The sequence below is a fragment of the Pantherophis guttatus genome, chromosome 2, assembly GCF_059756535.1.
Source record: "Pantherophis guttatus breed Tessera chromosome 2, ASM5975653v1, whole genome shotgun sequence".
NCBI lineage: Eukaryota > Metazoa > Chordata > Lepidosauria > Squamata > Colubridae > Pantherophis > Pantherophis guttatus.
The window spans coordinates 218,553,396-218,574,231 of record NC_142064.1 but is presented as its reverse complement, the minus strand read 5'-3'; the positions used below and the strand labels follow the sequence as shown (position 1 = coordinate 218,574,231).

The 20,836-nt window shown below is 38.0% G+C and overlaps 1 protein-coding gene across 3 annotated transcripts in view; it reads left to right on the top strand.

The window, feature by feature from the left end:
* Nucleotides 1–483: 483 nt before the first annotated feature.
* The window catches only part of CARD19 (caspase recruitment domain family member 19), a 35,139-nt gene continuing 14,786 nt past the window's right edge, over nt 484–20,836 (top strand). The window contains exons 1-3 of one of the 3 annotated variants that reach the window (XM_087887832.1): nt 484–628; nt 14,846–14,988; nt 18,404–18,557. In XM_087887832.1, coding sequence (XP_087743958.1) covers nt 613–628; nt 14,846–14,988; nt 18,404–18,557 — 313 coding nt within the window. In that variant the 5' untranslated portion in view covers nt 484–612. Of the gene's footprint in view, nt 629–4,237; nt 4,806–14,845; nt 14,989–18,403; nt 18,558–20,836 lie in introns of those variants that run through there. The other 2 variants (XM_034437343.3, XM_034437351.3) reach the window with 2 other exon arrangements.

The following is a 20,836-nucleotide window of genomic DNA, read 5'->3' as shown; positions in this document are numbered from 1 at the left end:
TTTTTTTATCTTAATCTCTAATTTGGATTTTTCAAAATAAATATTGCTACTCAGTTATTAATTGCAACTTTCTTTTTAGTTATGTGATTTTAACTGGGTAATATAACTTGATAATTAATTAATGGAAAGGATTGTACTACAGAAATATTACTTTCAAAAATTAAAACATTATTCCAGGAAAGAAAAGGTTTGCTGTGGGTATATCATTGTTTTGTCAACAGTATGCCAGTAAGTAAACCTTCAGATAATCTCATTTTAAGCATTTAAGGATGATTGAGGATGGAACAAAAACAGTCAGGATGGATTACTTTCAATAAAATAACTACACTTAGGATTTTAAAAACCTGAATGAAACCCAAGGGCAAAGAAATACCATTGGGTCACACTCACTTTCCCTTCCCAAAGCAATGTATGTTTCCAAGGGCGAAAAAAGGACCCCTGGTGGCCAAAGCATTAATAAGGTGACACTGGAATTTTACTTTCACTTTTCCATAAACTCGTCATTAAACTTCCGTTGCTGGCAGCAGTTGAAGGAGACAATGTTTCAGCTTGCTGGATTTAATGGGCTTCTTTCAGTCATAGCGGGGGGGAAAACTGTCAAACCCATGGACAATGATCTTCAGAAAATGTAAGTTGTAGATTTCTCCCCCTCCCCTCCTAAGGATGCCTTTTCCAATCAGGCTGCTGAGAGAATTGCGTTCTTGTTTTTTCAAGACAACGGAAGCTTTGCTCAAGGGATAAGAGAATATGTGGACAGCTTTAGGGGAGAAGGGAGTGCCTCCTTAATGTCAACTTCCTTTTTTGTGTGGATCTAGTCTGCTTATTTTTTGCTGGGATATTTCAGACTTTCTATTTATAACTTTTAACTATGATAAAAGTTTTCTATTGTATACAAGAATATTCAGGGAAAAAGCTGTATAGTTTTTCAGCACTAGCAACAGCAAATAATCTTATTTTGGACTGAATTTGTTCTTCTGTGGGAAATATTTCTGATATTATTTCTGGGCAAGTCAAGGTAGCAGTTTATTATATAAACAATTACATGTACTAAAAAGATATATTTGACGGTTAGGTTTTAGATCTGCTAATCAAAAATAGGTCTATCTTTAGAAGTGTGATTGTGACTTATAAAGTATAGGGATATGGGGAGAACTCCAAGAATCTTTTTGAATGATTTCTCTTGCTGCCAAGTTTAGAATTTAAATCAAGAGTTCAAGGAGGGAGAGGTTTGTCTCCACCAACACCAGCATTAATATTTCTGAAGGTTAAGTGTGAGGGCTTTTCAAAAGCAGCATTCCATATATAGGCAGCAATTGGAAACTTTTTTCTATAACCTTGACTGTAAAATATACTTCAGATGTTATTGAGTCACAACTGTGATTCCAAATGACCAGTCTAATCATATTGTTGGAAGAAACATCCTTCTGGGTTCTGCTCCAAGTGGGGAAAACAGACACTGGAAACATGGAGACTGCTTGGAAAGATGGTTTAATGGTGGACAGGATCACATGGCTTGAGTTCCTGAACAGAAAAGGGGAGATACAGTAAATCCTTGGGTTTTTATGCTCTCTCTGGCTCTGCATTTCTTGGGGCCACGAAAGAGTATCCTGATTGGTTGTCAGACTCCCAGGGGGTGGGGGTCTTGCTGGCTGATGCAATCTTCCCAGGTGCCATGTGGTGAGCCTCGTCTAGATGGGTCCCATTGTGTTAGTTTCTGTTGCTATTGTGTAGAGGGCTAATCCTATCTTTCGCAATTCCTACTATGGCTCTGCCTGAAGGAGGTAGATCTTTGTTATGTAGAATAGACTGGCCCAAGCCTTAATGGCCCATTGACAAAGGGTGGGGGGCAGGAAGGTGGGAGCTGCTTTGTCTGTAAAATATGCTTCTCATATTTCTGCCTTTTTCATATTTCCTAAAATATTTCACTCTTCCAGGAGAGGGGTGGGTGCTAACTTCCTACAATATGTTTCCAGAACTTGGAATCACGTGATTAGTTGGCAAACGAAGAGCTTTCACAGTAGCTCTTAGAATAATTTTCAGTACTTTCTAATGACTGGGAAAGTTGCCTGTAGTATCAGGTGTATTAGCCCCTCCCCTAGGCAAAACACTGCACAGAGCCATGAATCACACGTCTTCGTATTTTTTGTTAGCACATCAGTGACATTAAGAACTGAGTGTGCATATTTTGCAAGGTCCTAACGTGTTGATTAGTGGATTACTGAACCAGAGAGCTATTTCTTCTCAGAACTTTGGCTGGACTGTATCTTGCCTTGATTTCCAACTGTAAATTCCAATCAGTTCTATCCACGGTTCTAAATTTGGCATTGTTTACATGATCAACTGATCTAAACTGATCTAAAATGTGAAAAACAAACTTCTGAATCATTAACCTAGTTACACTTTGATTGGAAATTCTGGAACTTGGAAATTTCTTCTAAAGCAGGGGTCCCCAATCCCTGGGCCGTGGCCCGGTATCGGGGGGTGGCCCGTTTGGAACTGGGTTGCTCAAGCGGTGGGCAAGTACACATGCAGTCAGCCACTGCTTGCACAAAAGGAGTTGCAAGTGCACACACCTGCTACTCACACCGAACCATCCCCTCCCTCCCCATGCCAGTCCGCCAAGCCAGAAAGATTAGAGAGTGTTGTTCTAGAGTACCCAGGTTATAAAAACCAGTTCTGCATGTTAACACGTGAACCCAAGCCCAAAACATCTTCTGGATGAGCATCTTCTAGAATGAAAAATGCTTATCCAGAGAACAGCAAAGAAATCAAAATAGTTACATTTGAGAAATTGAGAGCCATAACTCAGCCTCCTAACCTTCTGAGGGGACAAAGATAACTGTTAGTTAATGCCTTCATGTCACTGGAAGGGGTTGATTTAATGAAGCAGCCATACAGCTTAGTCAGTCAATGTTCTGGTTATTATATGCTCTTAATTTCCAAAATTCAATTGTACTCTAATGTGATCAAGAAATTGAACCCAAGGTCAAACTGTGATTTTGTTTTAAAAGATTTCCACTGAATTCTATGGGATTGCCCTGGCAGGAAGACAACATTACAGTATTTCATGTCAAGAAATAATCTATACATATTCAATTTGGATGAATGGGCCAGATTTGCAAACACAAATCTGACCCACCTTAATCCTCATTGTATCTTCAGGCAAAGGTTTTTATGACTATCGGTGAATTGGAAAGTTGGCAGGAAAAAAGAAAGGAATAAACTGGGAGAAAGTTACTATAAATCAGGTTTAAATATCCTACAGAGAAGAACTTGTCCAAATTAAAATCCCTATATTTTTCTTCAATGTTTATTTGAACAGCTCACCCACCCCTTATGTTTTAGAAACATTTAATTAAACAATGTTGCAATCTGCCCAGAAACCTTCCTTTTCAGGCATTATCATCACGTCATGTGAAGAGAAGAGCTGGAGCCCTTTAATAAGAGTGCTCTTCTCAGTTGATTCCTTTACCATTGTTAGTTTCATGTTGGTCAAAGTTAAAGCTTCCACAGTAATGGAATGTTAATGTTAATTCAGCATTAGCCCTGAAGCCAGTTTAGTGCAATGCATAAATCATCAAGCTAGAAATTGAGATGGTGAAGTTTAGTCTTGCCTTGGGCACAATGCCAGGTAGGTGACCTTAAGGCCGGTCATTTTTTCTCAGTCCTACGAAACAATGGCAAAACACTTCTGAAAAGCCTTGCCCAAAAACTGTAGGATCTTGTCCCCGTAGTGTCCAAGAATTGGATACAATTGAATGGAAGGAAGGGGAAAAAAGGAATTCATACAATTGCGATTAGAGGTTCCAAGTTTGATCAGACTCAAGAGCTCCCAACATCCACATGCAGAGCAACATCTGTTATCATTCCAACCACTGGGCATAGCTCAGCGAGTGCCCCATTGAACTCAACCAAGTCCGCTGATTCAAGGGGTCCCCAATCTAATCTTTGGCATAACCCCAGACTTGGATAAATGCTTCTCAGACAGCAAAGGCGGAATGGTCGGAATATGACAGGTTTTTATGTTCCATGCATTGTGAGGCTCATTCTATGGACTCCTGCTTTGTTCTTGCAAATTCATTGTAACATTTGGGTGTAGGAAATGATTTATCACTAATTGCTTGTATGTACACTGAGAGTTTATGCACCGGCGACCAATTCCTTGTGTTTCCAATCACACTTGGCGAATCAAGAATTCTATTCTAAAAAGGCCTAAGAGGTGCTGGTTTTGTATTCAGACCCAGATGCCTTTCTATGGCTTCTTATGGGGGTGGGGGGCACTTCTTAAAAAGTAGACTCTAAGATCGACCCCCAGATCCAGCCGCAGTTGCCCTCCGAGGTGGCCGAGAGTTATCTTAATCGCCTGCCATTTTCATGGATCCTGCTACAAAGTTTGTCTCCTACGGAGGCTTAAAGAAGCTCCGGCCAAGGAGCAGATTCCTTTTCTCTCTCTGTCTCTGTGTGTATGTGGGTAGATCCCAGCAGCAGCGCTTTAGAACCAGCCGCGAGGCGGAATGCGAGAGTTTCGACTCGGCTTTTCCAATCCCCTGGCCAAGTCTTCGGAGGACAAGCGGGGAGGAAAGAAACTTGCTGGCCGGGCGGCGGCTCCTATCCCACTTCCTCCTCCGCAGCTTCTGGCAGACTTGCAGGAAAGGCGCGGGGACGAGGCCGGCCTGTAATCAGAGCCGCGCAGCTGGAGGGCCTCCTAGCTTCTGGGAAGGCTCGAGACGCCCCCGAGGCAGCGCGGAAGGACAAAGACGCTTCCTGCCTCGCCACACCGGCTCGCCTTGCCGCCATAATGCCAGGTCAGTAGCTCCCTTCCCAGCGAGCCGAGCGGAGGGAAGAGACGGCCGGCGGCACCGCCGACTCCCGGCTGCAGGGGGCGCAGAAGGGCAGGACCCGCTTGAGTCGGGGAAGCCCACTTGCGAGACCGCGAAGTTCGGTCTCTTAACGCCTTTGTGGGTTTCGCGCAGCGCGATAGGGTTCCGAACACCTCCCAAGTTCGCAGCGGTTCCTGACAGGAAAAGCGTTTAGCGGAATTTCGCCGACCTTACTCCGAGGCGTTTTGCAGGGGCGTCCTCGGTGCATGTTTTAAATGGGTGTGAAGTAAGAGTAAGTTTGTATTGGAAGTGCCGATCCGAGACTCCTAGGTTTCAGGCTTGTGTTTTATATGATTTGCAGTGTCTGTATATTCACAATTTATTCGGTACTTTCGATCAGTTTAACGGAAGTGTTGTCCGTTGCATAGGCATACTGTAACAATAAGTATTACATGGGTAGTAATGAAAGAAACCAGTTAGTATGGGGCTTTGTGTCGAGTGAGTCATGCATGTCTGACTCATTGGCATGGTAGCAGAGTCACCACTTCCATACTTTTGGCAATGCCCCTCACAGAAACTTTTACTATAGTAATCATAGTTAACCCTATTATACCAAACATCACTGAACATGCAGAGGATTCAAATGTATTCCAGCCATTGGCCTTTTACTATTAGTACGGTAGAACTACAGTTTCAGCAAAGGCTCTGAATTTCTTCAAGGGTGATTCTTAAACGTTGCTAAGACTGGAAAACAGAGTTGCTACAATTCTAATGAAACATTCTTTCTGTAATCCTGAAGAGTTGCGCATTTGAAAAGGCTACTCTGGGTTCCTTATAGTTTCCATTGAATCACTCCTTCCTTTCCTTGTCTCCCAGCATATATATATATATAAATAAATTATATATATATATATATATAAATATATATATATTTTGTCGAGTATGTATTAGATAATATATATAAATATAAGCATGAATTGAATACATAAAATGAATACAATTAAAATGAATACAATTAAATGAATGCAATTACATTAGGACAGGGACAGTAGGCACCCTGGTGCTCTTATGCATGCCCCTTACAGACCTCTTAGGAAAAGGGTGAGGTCAACAGTAGCCAGTCTGTTAAATTTGGGGGGGGGGGTGTTGGGATGAAACCACAGAGTCAGGTAGTGCATTCCAGGCATTGACCACTCTGTTGCTGAAGTCATATTCTCTTCATTCTGCATAAGCATACATGCTGAATCATCTTGTTCTCCCCTCCTTTTCTATCTTAGTGTTTCTTTAAACTTAGCAAGATTAAGATGTGTGGGCTTCAACTTCCAGAATTCCCCAGCCTATATGCTGGGAATTGAAGTCCATACACCTTAAAGTTGCTAAGGTTGAGGAAAAACTGCTCCAGAGCGCTTGCTTCCTTCTTGTCTGCTTCCTAGATGTTCTGTCTTTTTCTGATCATCTGAGTATCTCTTTGGACTTAAGTGCTGCCTCTTTTATTATCATCAGGCAAGTCTCACCCTGTAAAATTCTCCACCTGGTCCATCAGGTATTTGTAAGTAGAATGGTCAATGCCGTTTTATTTAGCTTTGTTTCTTAAGCAGCAAATTGGTTGCTAACTTGGTTAAGTAACAGAAGTGGGCTAGGTAAGATGGTGCCACTTTCAATTACTTCTAAAGAGAATGTGAGAAATTTAAATATGATAGGATGTATAGACTGGCTGGAAGGAGTGGCTTTAATTGATTGATTGATTCAATTTATATATTTATTTAAAGAACTGTATAGCTCCCGTCTCAGAGTGATCCTAGCCAGTTAACAATAGCTAATAAAAAGAGAGAGCCTAATGCTGGGAAAGATTGAGGGCAAAAGAAGAAGGGGACGACAGAGAATGAGGTGGCTGGATGGAGTCACTGAAGCAGTAGGCGTGAGCTTAAATGGACTCCAGAGGATGGTAGAGGACAGGAAGGCCTGGAGGAACATTGTCCATGGGGTTGCGATGGGTCAGACACGACTTCGCAACTAACAACAACAACAATATAAAGAGAATAAAACCAGAACAATCCTTCCCGCCTGGGGCCATGTTAACCCACTATCAATCTCCTGGCTCAGCCCCCATCCTAATTCAATGCTTGGTGGGAAGAGTCACATTTCATGGTCTTCCAGAAGGTTGAAGTGGCTTATTATGCATTGTAACCATGGAAGCCACTGCAATACGACTCCTTTTAGCGAAAGAACTCAGAGAAAATGAGAAACCTGTTTTCTAGAAACTAGGTTAGGGCAATGATGACATGGTAAGAGACTTGAGGCCTTGTTTGCAGTGCTTGGTTGTCCTGTGGCACTGAGTATATAGTATGCCTGTGACTTAGTAAAACAACTACTATGTGCTCCTGGAAAGAGAAAGGGCTGCTTTAATGAGTTATCTGCAGTGCAGGGGGTTTCAAAAATTTCAGGCTGCAGAACCTGCTAGTCTAAAAACCAATACCCTTCTTGGGGTGGTCAAGAGGCAGAGCTCTAGTGAAAGAAAATTGGCTGCATTTAACTGCATGTGAATTTTCTTCTTTTTGGCTCTTAACCTCTCTTGAGACCCCATCTGAACAGGTTTGAAATAGCCAGTTCAGGATCAAATAGGAAAAGTGCAATTCTAATAACTACTGTAGTGTTAAAATGGGATAGAGTTTGTACATTTTTAATACAGGTAGTCCTTGACTTACAACCATTCGTTTAATAAAAGTTCAAAGTTACAATGGCATTAAAAACCTATTTATTTCAACTAGCTGGGCTGGCTTGAGTTAAATTTTAAATTGATTTTAAATTGGGTTGTTTTAATTTACGGCCAAATATTTAATTATTTTAATACTGTTTTTAAATTTTGTATGCTCTGTTTTTACCTTGGCTGTGCACCGCCCTGAGTCCTATTTGGAGAAGGGCGGTATAGAAATTTAATTAATAATAATAATAATAATTGAAAAAAGTGACCTATGACCATTTTTCACACATCCTTTGCAGCATTCCCATGGTCACATGATCAAAATTCAGATACTTGGCAACAGGCTCATATTCATGACGGTTGCAGTGCCTTGGGGTTATGTGGTCACTTTCTGCAACCTTCTGATAAGCAGAGTCAATAGGAAAGCCAAGTTCACGTAACAACTGTGTTACTAGCTTAACAACTTTGGTGACCACCTTTAAAGCGCTCCATGGCTTAGGGCCGGGGTACTTACGGGACCGCCTTCTGCCACCAATTGCCTCCCACCGGCCAGTTCGCTCCCACAGAGAGGGCCTCCTCAGGGTGCCGTCGGCTAGACAATGCCGGCTGGCGACCCCCAGGAGGAGAGCCTTCTCTGTGGTGGCACCTACCCTTTGGAACAATCTACCCCCAGAGATACGAGTGATCTCCGACCTCCGGACCTTTCGTCGGGCCCTAAAAACTCATCTCTTTCAGTTAGCCGGTCTCTCTTGATTTTATGATTTTATGGTTGGTTTTAAATTTTGATATGGATTTTAAATTGATAAATTTTAAACTATGGGCCAAATTTAATTATTTTAAATCTATTTTTAATCGTATTTATGTATAAATGTTTTTATTTTGGCTGTTCACCGCCCTGAGTCCGAAAGGAGAAGGGCGGTATAGAAATTCGAATAATAAATAAATAAATAAATAAACAACTGCTGCGATTCACTTAATTTTATAAAATGGGGCAAAACTCACAACTGTCTTGCTTAGCAATGAAAATCTTGGGCTTAATCATGTTTGTAAGTTGAGGACTACCCGTAGTAGTACTACACACAGGCAGTTGTGAATCCATAGCTGTATGGGTCTTTCTAAGCTGTGGTGTAGAAAGCTCAATCAGAACATGGGTGTGACTTGGGTTCAGATCAGCGTGCAACCAAAACACATGGAATAACTTTGGACCCATCAGACTGAGCTACATCCTGTGGCTGATCCTAGGCGGGAAAAGGAGGTATGAGATGCCTGGGCTACTTCAAGTGTAAGAAAGGCAGAATGAACTTGGCAAGAAAAGCTGCTCTTGCCAGATTCATGTCCTGCGGGACTTTAAAAGCAGAGCTGAAGCAGGATGTGCTGTGGAGGCTGCCTGTAATAAGTGCCTGGGATGCACGTTGTCATTTGATTGATGGCAAACAATAATCATTTTAGATGTTCTAAGATGAGACACTGAAGGAAATCACATGATGCACTTATTAGCTTTTACTGTGGTCTTTTGAAAGCCAAAATTATATGTATGTCCTGTCCTGAAGTATCTATAATAAGCAGCACCAAATAACTTTCCTATCAGATGATTTAACAGTATTCCAAAAATAGGTATAACAATTCAGTCACCCACGCGGGGACATTTCAGATAGTGTTTTTAACACTTTTATGAAGGCTTGATTTTATTCTGAAGTGAATGGCTGCTTTTTAACATGTCCACAAATTGCCCATTTAGAATTTTAATTTGTTTTTACTTCTCAGTGCTGCCCTTCAAAACTACCTTTAGATTACTTTATCGGTGTCTAGCATTCATAATAATCTGAAGCTGTTTCTTAATCAGAATTGACTTTGGGACTAAGTGTTGTATTTCTGAGAGCACATGCTTGTTATTTTTTAAAAAAAGTCATTGAGGAAAAAGGCAGTGAAATTTGGGGAGCAGTTCTGAGTTGTTATATATTCTCTCAATTGCTTAATCTTAGACTTTTATCTGTGGTATGATAAAACAGAAAAGTAGACTTGGTCCTACTGAAAATTATTTGTTCATTTATTGGATTTATTGGAATATCAGTAGGAAGCTGTAGGATCCAGCTTCAGGGAGCACAGTCCAAAAACTGCTTGTTTTAATTGCTAGTTCTAATAACTGCAATGAGCAATAGTTCCACCCACCTTTTTTTTTTATACAACACAAAGTTGGCAAAAGCCAGGGTTGCTTCCTTATACATTTTTTTTTTCAGATTTGCTATCCATTGTTCATACACTTTTTACATCTAATCAAAACAATCTTATGGTCAAATTAAAACATTTCAGTTTCTAGGGTATTATGGATTCACATTGCCCCCTAGCCAAAGAAAGTTTTATTTATTATTTAAATGTATTATTTAAATTTGTTGGGTACCCAAATCCAGTGGACTTGTGTGCTTTACGTTTACATTTTCTTTTCCTTTACTAATAAATTTCTAGTCTCTGTAAAATAAGAGTTGCTCATACTAGATAACAGCATGTGCCAATTCAATTTAGTAGCCCAGTTCCAACTTTGCCAAACTGAGGATATTGTAAAAAGCAAGAAAATAGCTTGCTTCCCCTGCAATGATCAGACACTGCAGAAACATCAACAATCAGAAATCGGAAGCCTTTCTTGCTTCCAAAACTGAAAAGTTGCCTAAGTTTTAACAGTTTCATAACTACTTGCTTTCAAATAATGATGCCTTATATAATAATACCTTATAGTTTTGGTGCCAGTAGCAATCAAATTCTCCATTTGTATGGATTTGTCTGATTATTTCCAAGAAACGAGAGGAGGAGGTGGATTGGGCCTTAAACACCTGTAGTTACCATAATGATCTGGTCATTCAGCAGTCATTCTGAGTTCCATAATTGCCTGCTTTGTGCAAAGGCTCAGTTTATCATCTGTGCCAAAGCCAAAATAAAGAGCATTTTCCTTTGTTAGCTTTCCTCTTGTCCACAAACAAAAATAGCTGAATTATTCTTTTCTTTGGATTACTTACTGACATGGTATTTAGTGATACACTCTGTTTACTTCTCCAATTTATTTTATGTTAACATGGAATAGTTATCTTAGACTGGGGCTCTCTGAGCGTGGTTATTTGCTTGCAGATGTCTCATTACCAAATCAGTGCTAGTGATTTTAGGATTTGCTTCCTGTTTATATACAGTTGTTTGCTTTGCCAGTATTGGTGAGGGGTATAGTTTCTTCTTGGTAATTCCTTGATTAGGGTATTGGTTTGTCCTTCTTTGTCTAGTATTAGTCCCTCCTTATCTGGGTATAAGGTGCTGGAGAGGATGTGTTCTGTACTTTCTGTTTCCTCCTTAACATTTTTACTGTCTCTGACTGGTGTATACAGTAAATGTGGTTTATCTCTTCATGTCTACTGATAGCTGATTTTATTGATGGCTGATTGATAATAGGCTGACTCTGATTCTGGGTTTTATTATTTATTATTTATTAGTTAATTTGGTTTAAAATGGGATTTTGTTGTACATGTTTTTAACTTGTGTTCGCCGCCCTGAGTCCTCCTGGAGAAGGGTGGCATATAAATACATGAAATAAATAAATAATAAATAAATAAACTATCTGATTAATAAATGGATTTGTATGAATGCCAAGCTTCTGGGAATTCCCTGGTGTTTTTGGATTTAGCTTGGTCTAAGATGCTCCGTTTTCCAGTTGAAACTATGATTGAGTCTGTTGTGTTGTGAGATAAAGGAGTTTTCATTGTGTCTTCTGCCTCCTAATTCATGGGTGGGCTATAGTAGTCTTCTGACTGTCTGTCCTGCATAATGGCTATTGCAATCCTTACACTGTAGGTTCAGATGGTTCTTGTTTTTTTTGTCTTTTGATTTACTTAAGATGTTTTGAAGAGTTTTAGTTGTTTCTGTGCTCCGGTGATGCCATGTGGTTGTAATAGTCTGGTGGTGTTTCTGAAATGTTTTTATGTATGGTACTGTTTTCCTATTCATAGCTTTTGCTGGCTGTGCTGTAGTGGGTGAAGTGGTCAGACACTTTTTGATAAAGTTGTGTGGGTATACATTTTGTTAAAAAAAAGTTGTATAGACAGTCTGTTTGTGCTTGTATGAATAATGTTCTTACACAGCTCCTCTTGTAGGAGGTTGGGTTGTTACTTTGGTAGTGGAACACTTGATTAGTGTGGGTGGTAGTATGTTGATTCCTTCCTCCTTTGTGAATTTTATTTCTTTGAAGATGTGTTTGTTTCATGTGTCTTCTCTAGTTGTTTCTTTTTTTTATTATGACAAAGGTGTCGTCTACATACCAGAGCCGTGCTTTTAGTTGTTATGTGTGGGAGTGCAATAGTTTCTAGACACTACATTGTAGCACAGAAGATCTCTCAAACTCTGGTGGGCCACTCTCCCACAATGCATTCATTGTAACTATAATTCATTTAAATGTCAGATATTATTATTACTTCATTGTTACTAATAGTTTTAAATACTATTATGTTATTGAAATTTAGATGTTATGTACCAGAGTTTACCAACCTTTCCAGTTTTGCACACCAGCGGGCAGGGAAGTGGGAATGGTTCATGCCCACTGCTCACGCAAATGGAGTGCATGTGCCCATGCTCCCCCATTGCTCATGCGCACGCTCGCCTGCCGCTTTTGTGGCCCGGTTCCAAACAGCTTATGGCCCAATAGTAGCCCACGGCCCAGGAGTTGGGGACCCCTGTTATATACAATATTCTTAGATTTTTGTGAGATCTTTGATTTCTTAGACTTTATGAGATATCTTAGATTTTACAAGAATACAGTAAAAGAGATAATTAATTATTCTTTTGATGAAAAATGATGTTTTTATAGCGTTTGTCTGGTTGGTTATTTGGATTTAGGCTTTTGATGAAATGTTGGTTGCATCTTTTACATATGGCTTTTAAAACCATTTTAAGCAATATATTTATCCATTTTATTGCTTGTTGATGTCAATCAAATATGTAATATTGTATGAACAAGATGTGTATATTTTGGCGTAACTAGAGATAACCTTCTGATAATAAACAAAATGAGAATATTGAGCACATTGTATCGAGTATAATATTAAACCATACTTTCCAATTATCCAATCCCAGTACAGTATTGATTATTTTCTTGCTTTTAGTTGAACTAATGGGGAGCATAAGGTAAATAAATAAAAAGCAAAATATTCTGGCAAATGATACCTTTAATGCATCATAATTGCAGACATTAAACCTGGTTTGTTGGAAATGTTGTCTGCATACATGAAACCTAGTAAGCTTCATGCGTTTTTCAGTTCTATGAAAACACTCAGAATCCCTTAGAATTAATTACTGGTTTTTCTATTTTGTTTTATATAAGCTAACATGTTTGATAAAGAATCATTTCTTTAAAAAACGCATGTCCTTCTGTTTTAGAGGAATAACTGTGGTTCACCTTCGGTTTCTGTAATGAAATCTAATAGAAGACTTAATTCATTTAAGCATCTATAATTTCAGAGTTTGTGATATGCTGTAGATACAACTTACTGAGGGAACAGACCTAGGGCTAGAGTAGTTAGCAACAACAACAGTTGTTAAGTGAGTCACATCTGATTTACAATCTTTTGTTTGTTTGTTTGCCATACTTATGGTAAATTACTGCAGTTGTTAAGTAAACCATGTGGTTTTAAGTGAAATTGGCTTCCCCCTGTTGACTTTCCTTGTCAGCTGGAAAGGTTGCAAAGGGCAATTCCATAACCTTAGGATATTGCAACCATCATACATACATGCTGATTTTCAGGCACTTGAGTTTTTGATCATATGGCCCTGGGGATTTGCTACAGTGGGGAAATGTAAAATTTGTTATTACCGGTTCTGTGGGTGTGGCTTGGTGGTGGTGGTGGTAATGTGACTGGGTGGGTGTGGCCAACTTTTTTTTTTTTTACTTTTAAAAGCATTTTTTCTACAATCTCTTCAGCTGAAGAGATTGTAAAAAAATGTTTTTAAAAGGCTCTGACGATCCCAGCTGAGTTGCCTGATCGTCAGAGGCTTTTTTTTCTTTTAAAAGCATTTTTTTCTTTTAAAAGCCTCTGATGATCAGGCAACTCAGCTGGGATTGTCAGAGGCTTTTAAAAGCATTTTTTTCTACAGCCTCTTCGGCCAAAGAGGTTGTAGAAAAAATGCTTTTAAAAGCCTCTGACAATCCCAGCTGAGCCGTGTGATTATCAGGGGCTTTTAAAAAAACCTTTAAAAGCATTTTTTCGGTTGACGAGGTTGTAGAAAAAAAGCCTCTGATGATCATGCGGCTCAGCTGGGCATGGGAGGGGGAGGCGCAGGGATTTTTGCTACTGGTTCTCCGAACCATCCACTGCAATTGCTACCGGATCAGGTGATCTGGTCTGAACTGGGAGCTTTTCACCCCTGATTTGCTATGGTCATAACTGGAAGGAACAGGCATAAGTCACTTTTTTCAATGCTGTTAACCTTTGAATGGTCACTAAACAAATGGTTATAACTTGGACTACTTGTAACTAGAACAGATTAAGCCAGTGATCCCCAACCTGGACTGGCACCAGTGACAGCAGTGGGGAGGGAACGATTTTGCAGGTGTGGCTGCCGCTTCCATAGACCAGTTCCCAACAGGCCTCAGACTGGGGTTTGGGACCCCTGGATTAAGCCATTTATCAAATGTATTTCACAAATTGATTTTATCAGTTTATATATTATAAACTAATATATATTATTAGTATTTATATAATACTAATTTGTGAAATGCATTTGATTTGATTAAGGAAAGATGAGGAAATGCTGCTTCTTTCAAGACAATTGATGATAGGCAAGAAATTCTTGTTGATTATGTCAAATATACAGAAGCAAAGCTACAGCAGCCTGAACCTATATATGTTTTCAAAAAAGGGATTTAAAAGAAGAAACTCATTTCCTATGTCTTCCTCAGTTATAATGGTCCTAATGTTTGTAATGCAAACAACAGAGATAACACAGCATTGCATGTCGAATTGAGTAGCATTTATACCACTAGAGAGTTTCATATACACAACTGACTCTGGCAAAGGATCATTCTTAAGTTTGATGGCGTAAGTAGTTTACGTGGAGCCTCCAGGAGGGGTCAAACTAGGCAAGATGGTATCCATGGCATTGCAATCCAAGGCCTGCCCCTTTAAATGTTGCACATGTCTAAGAAGGGCTATAACTTCATGACATGAAATACTTTCGAGGTATGTCTGAAATTTATTAAACCCGTGAGGACATGGTCAGAATGAAGTATGTATCATTTCCATTTCAGCCATGTTTAAGAGAAATAATCTGGGTTTTTTTGTTTCTTTCTGTTTTATAGATCAGACTTATTGTGATCGTTTGCGACAGGACACAGCTTTTCTAACCAGCAATGGCAGACTGAGTGAACAGCTGGTTGATAAAATCATTCTTCAGCTAAATCGAGTTTATCCCCAAATTCTCACCATTAAAGAAGCTGAAAAGGTAATCAAGAGAAAATGGTGTCTCCAGATACATATTAATTTTTCTGTGCTCATTTTATGCAATTAGAGTTGCATTCTTGAATTCTCTTTTTTTTAATTCTAAAGCTATAATATCCTTGGATGTGACTGAGAATGGGTACGATCCAGAAAGCAATAATTTCTGGTGGTCCAAGAATAAGAAGCCAAAATGAAAACCTTCCAGTGTAGAAATGTGGTTCTCATGCCACAGTTGTAGTACTGTATATGTTTAAAAAAACTGAACAATATATATACTTGTAGAAGACATTGATTTTATAGATGGAGATTCTGAAAGCTGAGACTTGTTCCTATGTAACTAATGAAGCCGCAGCAAAGAATCTTAAATACTCAACTCCCATTCTTTATCATTTATGTAGCTCATTCAAGTCTGTTAAATAGAAGTGCACAGGATTTCAGTATTGGCATCTCTTTATACCAGTCATAAGTCTGATAATAATTAGGAAGGTAATTCCAAGAACAGGTATGAATATTCTTAATGTGCACACTATTAATGGATAATTTCTATTCATGTCTGCATCATGGACTCAAGTGTAAGTGGTGTTTGTCAAAGGTGCAGTACACACAGCATAATTGATTAGAAGAGTAGCTCAGCTATTTAAATCACAGCTGCAGGATTTCTTTCTTTTTTTTTAAGGATATGGATGCTAAGAATGAGAATAGTGCAGCCCATGTTTTTGCATGCAAGCTATATTATTTCTTTTCTGCTGTAAAGAAAAATTGGGATCCAGAGGATAATCTGACACTCCTTCTCTTAGTGAATGAGGCACTTCAGTACATGAGACTTTGATTGTCTTGACTGTGTGCATTATTTTTTCCCCTGGCATGCTCCCAAGTCCTTGATTCTGCAGCTTGTCCTAAACAACATAAATTGTTTTTTAAAAAATAATATAATTGTATTAAAAGTTTTAAAGACTTTTAAAAGTTTTGGATGTATGCAAACCTTAATCCAAAGTGCTGGAAATGTAAGCAAGCACAGGGAACCTTCTTTCATGTCTGGTGGCTTTGCCCAAAAATTAAAAAATATTGGATAAAAATTAAAATTTGGATATCAGAAATAAGAGCAGAGGATATTGAGCTAGAACCAGAAATTTTTTTTTGTTAGGAATGCTTAAACAAAACATTAGAAAGGAAAAAAAGTACCTAATATTACATATAATTACAGCAGCTAGGTTAGCTCTAGCACAAGTCTGGAAAACAGATCAATTGCCAACGGAGCAGCAAATAATTAAAAAAATTTACACATGTGCAGAAATGGATAGACTAACGTTGAAATCGAAAGATAAGGAAGTATTTTAAGACATGGGACAAACCATATGGATAAACCAATGGAAAAGAAGGTAAAGTCAAAACTTAGTAAGAAATTTAAAGTAATAATTATACACCGTCATTAAGGGGAAAAAAGGGAAAATAAGTTCTTTAATATGTGTACTTATATACATTATATATACCTTATTTGTTGTTTGTTGATATTGTTGATTGTATTTTAAGGTTGTGAATGTTTTATACAATTTTATGTTTTGTTTTTTAACTCTAATAAAGTTTGTTTTTAAAATTAAAAAAAGTTTTAAAGACAAAGGCAAAAACTAATGCAAACTATATAAATAAGGAAGAAGAAAAAATCAACGAGAAACTAAAAATGCAAGGGAAAAAGAAAAATAGAAAAGAAAAAGATACAAAGAAATGGCTTCTTTACAGCTGTTATAAGTACAATTATAAATTTCTCTAAAGTTATACAATGACACTCTGCTTTCTATAATCTTCCCTGCCTAATCATCAAAACCATACATAAGTTGATTTTTTTCTGTATTAGACAAAAAGTCCATGAGGGGTTTTTAGTCAGCAATAACAGTATGGTATATATTATCATTTCTCTGATCAGAGAAGTCAGTTTGGCCATTTGAGTAAGTTTCATCATCTTCACTAACTGTTATTTTGAATGGAACAAAATGGATCCTTGAACCAAAGTTCCAGAGTGGTGTCACCAGAAAAAATGCAATGTAGGTATGATCCCTGTTACAAAGAATAAGTAGTTTATTGCATATATACAGAATGGGGAAAATTTTTATTCCTTCCTTCCTCCCTGCTAAGGCAAGAATAGTGTGGGTAGCCTTGTTTGTCCAGGAAACTAGGATTCCCCCAAGACCGGTTATGCTGCTTGAGCAAAATTAGTCCTTCTCTGGCTTGGATAAAAATCTAAAAGAGAAGCTAGGAAGGGTCTCTGTATTGCATTGCACATTTCTTTTAGAAGAACATGTGAGAGCCGCTATCATTTTTACTTAAAGCCAAAAAATGGTAATACTCAATGACATATCAGGAAAACATGTGGAAGTAAGAAAATATTTTTAATTCATAGGTTGTTGTGTAGCTCCTTCAAGTAAAGCTCTTTTAATCAGATAGCACTTATCTAAATGGAATCCAAATGGTATGAACATATGCCCACACTATTTGGATTTTTATTCTGTAGCTGCAGGAGACGTATCCATGTGTTTGTTAATATTCATGTGGAACTCTGAGTGGGATTGCCCTCTGTTTGCAGTCAGAACATCCAATCTGAAACAAAATCTTCCATAGTGCACTTATAGTGTAATTGTCTCTTGTTTGCACCTGCACACATGCCTCTTCTCCAGCAAAGCAAATTACAATTGCATTACTGTGTAAAATAGGAATGATCTGATTTACATGCAGATGCACTTCCAAGCCTGAATGCTTCCAACAGATGCATAGGTTATGGCTTTTCAGTTCAATCCACAGAAGTATCAAAATGTGAATATAGGCTTATAGACTTATATAGATAATTAAGTTGAGCTATATCAAGTGCGGTACGATGATTTGAATTTGCCTCTTAAGATGTAACTCATAAATAAATAAACAGGCAATCCAGCAATTTTGAAAATATAGAATCCAACTATTCTCTGGAACTGCCAATTATTGTCTGGAACTGAAGAATGAGCCTTTGAGTCTATGAGAATTGGCATAAAGTTCTGGAATCAATGATTGGCCTCTTGTTCCCATAAACTCTACTTTCCATAGTGGCCATTTCTCTGTCCTCTTACATTCCTAAGACCACAGCAGAGATCTTGCGTGTGTAGCATATTAGTTCCTTATTTATTTAAGCATTTAAAGGATGAATATTTCTGCCCAGAGATGAATATTTCATCTCATAGAAAATGTTTTATTCCCATCCTGTTAGAGAAGCAACATCAATAGGTTATGTCGACTCACATAATCTACTGATAAGTTTGAACAAGCTACAAATCTAGTGTTTTACTCTTTCATGTGCTGCGGAAATGAGATGGGGAACTGTTTTAACATTGTACAATATAGTTGTGGTGGTGAAATCTAGTTCTTGCAATCTAAACAGTAGTTTTTCTCTACAGTTTCGGAATCCCAAAGCTCCTCTTCATAGTCGGCTATCAAACCTTATAGCTCACTTGAAAAAGAAAGGGGACAAACCCTGTCAAGAATTTTACCGAGCTTTACAGATCAATGCTGAACATCTCTATAACAACTTGCCAAGCAGGAAAATTATAAGTAAGTTGGATGCTAGCAGCTTTTTTCAGTCATTGTGTTTTAATTCTTCCAAATTCTTATGTTCCGATTTGTCTCTTTTCAGAAACTTAAGTGAAACTTCTGCTATTCTGTTTCTTATAAATACTCAGAGCTGCCCAAGTGCTGTGACAATTAAAAGTTTGTTCTCAATTCCTGTTTGAGATTTTTTTTGTGATTAAATTTGTTATCTGTTTACAATCACTAAGTATCACTGGCCATACCAAAATAATATATATTTAAATATATACTTCTGCATAATGTGAGTTCTCAAGCTGCTTGTTAAAAACACAGGAAAGTGCTATTACCTCCGGACAAAGAGGTTAAAGGCCCATTGTGCTTTGATTAGACAGCAATCATCTATATTGGCAAAGCTATTTCTTGGCCTAGAAGGTTAAGGTCATTTTCAGAGTGAATTGTTAGCAGAAATTCCAAAATTATGACCTTTATCGCACACAAGCTACCTAAGTTGAAATAATTGCTTCTGCTGTATGTCTGTAACATAGGCTAACATATAGAGAGACTGGGTTCAGATTTAACTTAATCAAGAGAAGGGATGATGCCAAATGTCTATTTGGCTCTGAAGCTATATCTAGAATATGTGCAGATTGTCTAGAAAAGACTCGAGATCAAGCCTAAACTTTGTTTCCATTATTTAAATTCTTTTTGCAATTCACCCCAAAATTGATTATGAATTAGTTTATACCTCTGTCCATATTCTCTGCATTACTAAACATCCAAACGCTTCCATTTTTGTGTTTGTAATTCTTTGGAGAGAACCAATTTAGTGTAGTGGTTAAAGATACCTGGTAGAAACTGAAAGACTAAAAATTTTAGTCCTGCGTTGGGCACCAAGTCGGTGGGTGGCATAGGACCAGTCAGTTTCTCTCAGCCCTAGGAAAAAGAAAATGGAAAATCACTTCCCAAAAGGTTGCCAAAAAGATTGCATTCATGCAATTTTGCATGATTCTTTTTCTATGCCAATATACTTCATTACTATTTATTTATTTATCAAATTTATATAGTTTCCTTTCTTACAAGAAGTGACTTTGGGCAGCCTACAATAATATTTACAATTGTAAAAAAATAATAATATGCATATACTATTCAGGGACAAAAATATGCCTTATTCTATAGTGAAAAAAGCAACAAACCATGTTCTAGTTTCTACAACACATATGTTAAAATATAAAAACATTAGAAAAAATTGAAACAGATATTGTTCAACCAAACTTGTATGTGAGTTTCTAATTGGCAGGAAAATTGCAAATCATGGCAAGAACTGATCATCCATCACTGTCAATTCAAGTTCTGATATCCTCACAGTTGTTATTTTCATAAAAGTGTGCACATAATTTAATATAGCCCACAAAGCAAAATTCAACGTAGTAAATATTAGTTAAAGAAGGGAAAACCTGAGATATGTGCTTAAGTTTAGCTTCAGTCTGAGTTATAGCAGGACCTGAAAACCAAGAAGTCATAACCCTGGGTTCAACCCAAATTTTTATCCAGACTGTAAATATTTCACCTCTGCTTAATTATGTGCCATTATCATTTATGTGCATCAGAGCAATGTTGACTCTCAACAATGGTTTGCCCCCAACTTAGACCTTCAGGTCTTCCTATGGTATAGCCATTGCCACTCTAATTGAATCCATCCACCTTGTTGCTGTTTGTCTTTTTCTCTTTCTTTCCATCTTTCCCAACATTATGGACTTCTCAAGGGAGCTGATGCTTCAAGTATTGTGTCCAAAAATATGATGACTGAGCCTGATCATTTGAGCTTCCAAATAAGAAATCTGGATGGTTCATTTGTTTGTTTTCTTGACTACCTATGATAGTCGTTTCCAACATCAGAGTTTAAACCAGAGGTCTTCAAACTTGGCAGCTTTAAGACTTGTGGACTTCAACTCCCAGAATTCTCTATGCTGGCTGGAGAATTCTGGGAATTGAAGTCCACAAGTCTTAAAGCTGCCAAGTTTGAAGACCTCTGGTTTAAAAGAAACAATATTCTTCCTATCCTGCTTCTTCCATAGAGTGTCACAGGGAAAAAACATCAATGCTGATCTTTGTAGGTATAGACACATTATGTATTTATACCTACAAACTGACTATCTTTCTAGGACTTTGTAGCTATTCTACCAAGTGCTAATCTGCAGAATATTTTTGACTATTGGTTCTTTTCCTGTCAATAGTTGATTTTAAAAGGTAAACCTAACTGCTATACAGTATCTTCATTGCCAGTTCAGAGGCTGGTTTTTGTA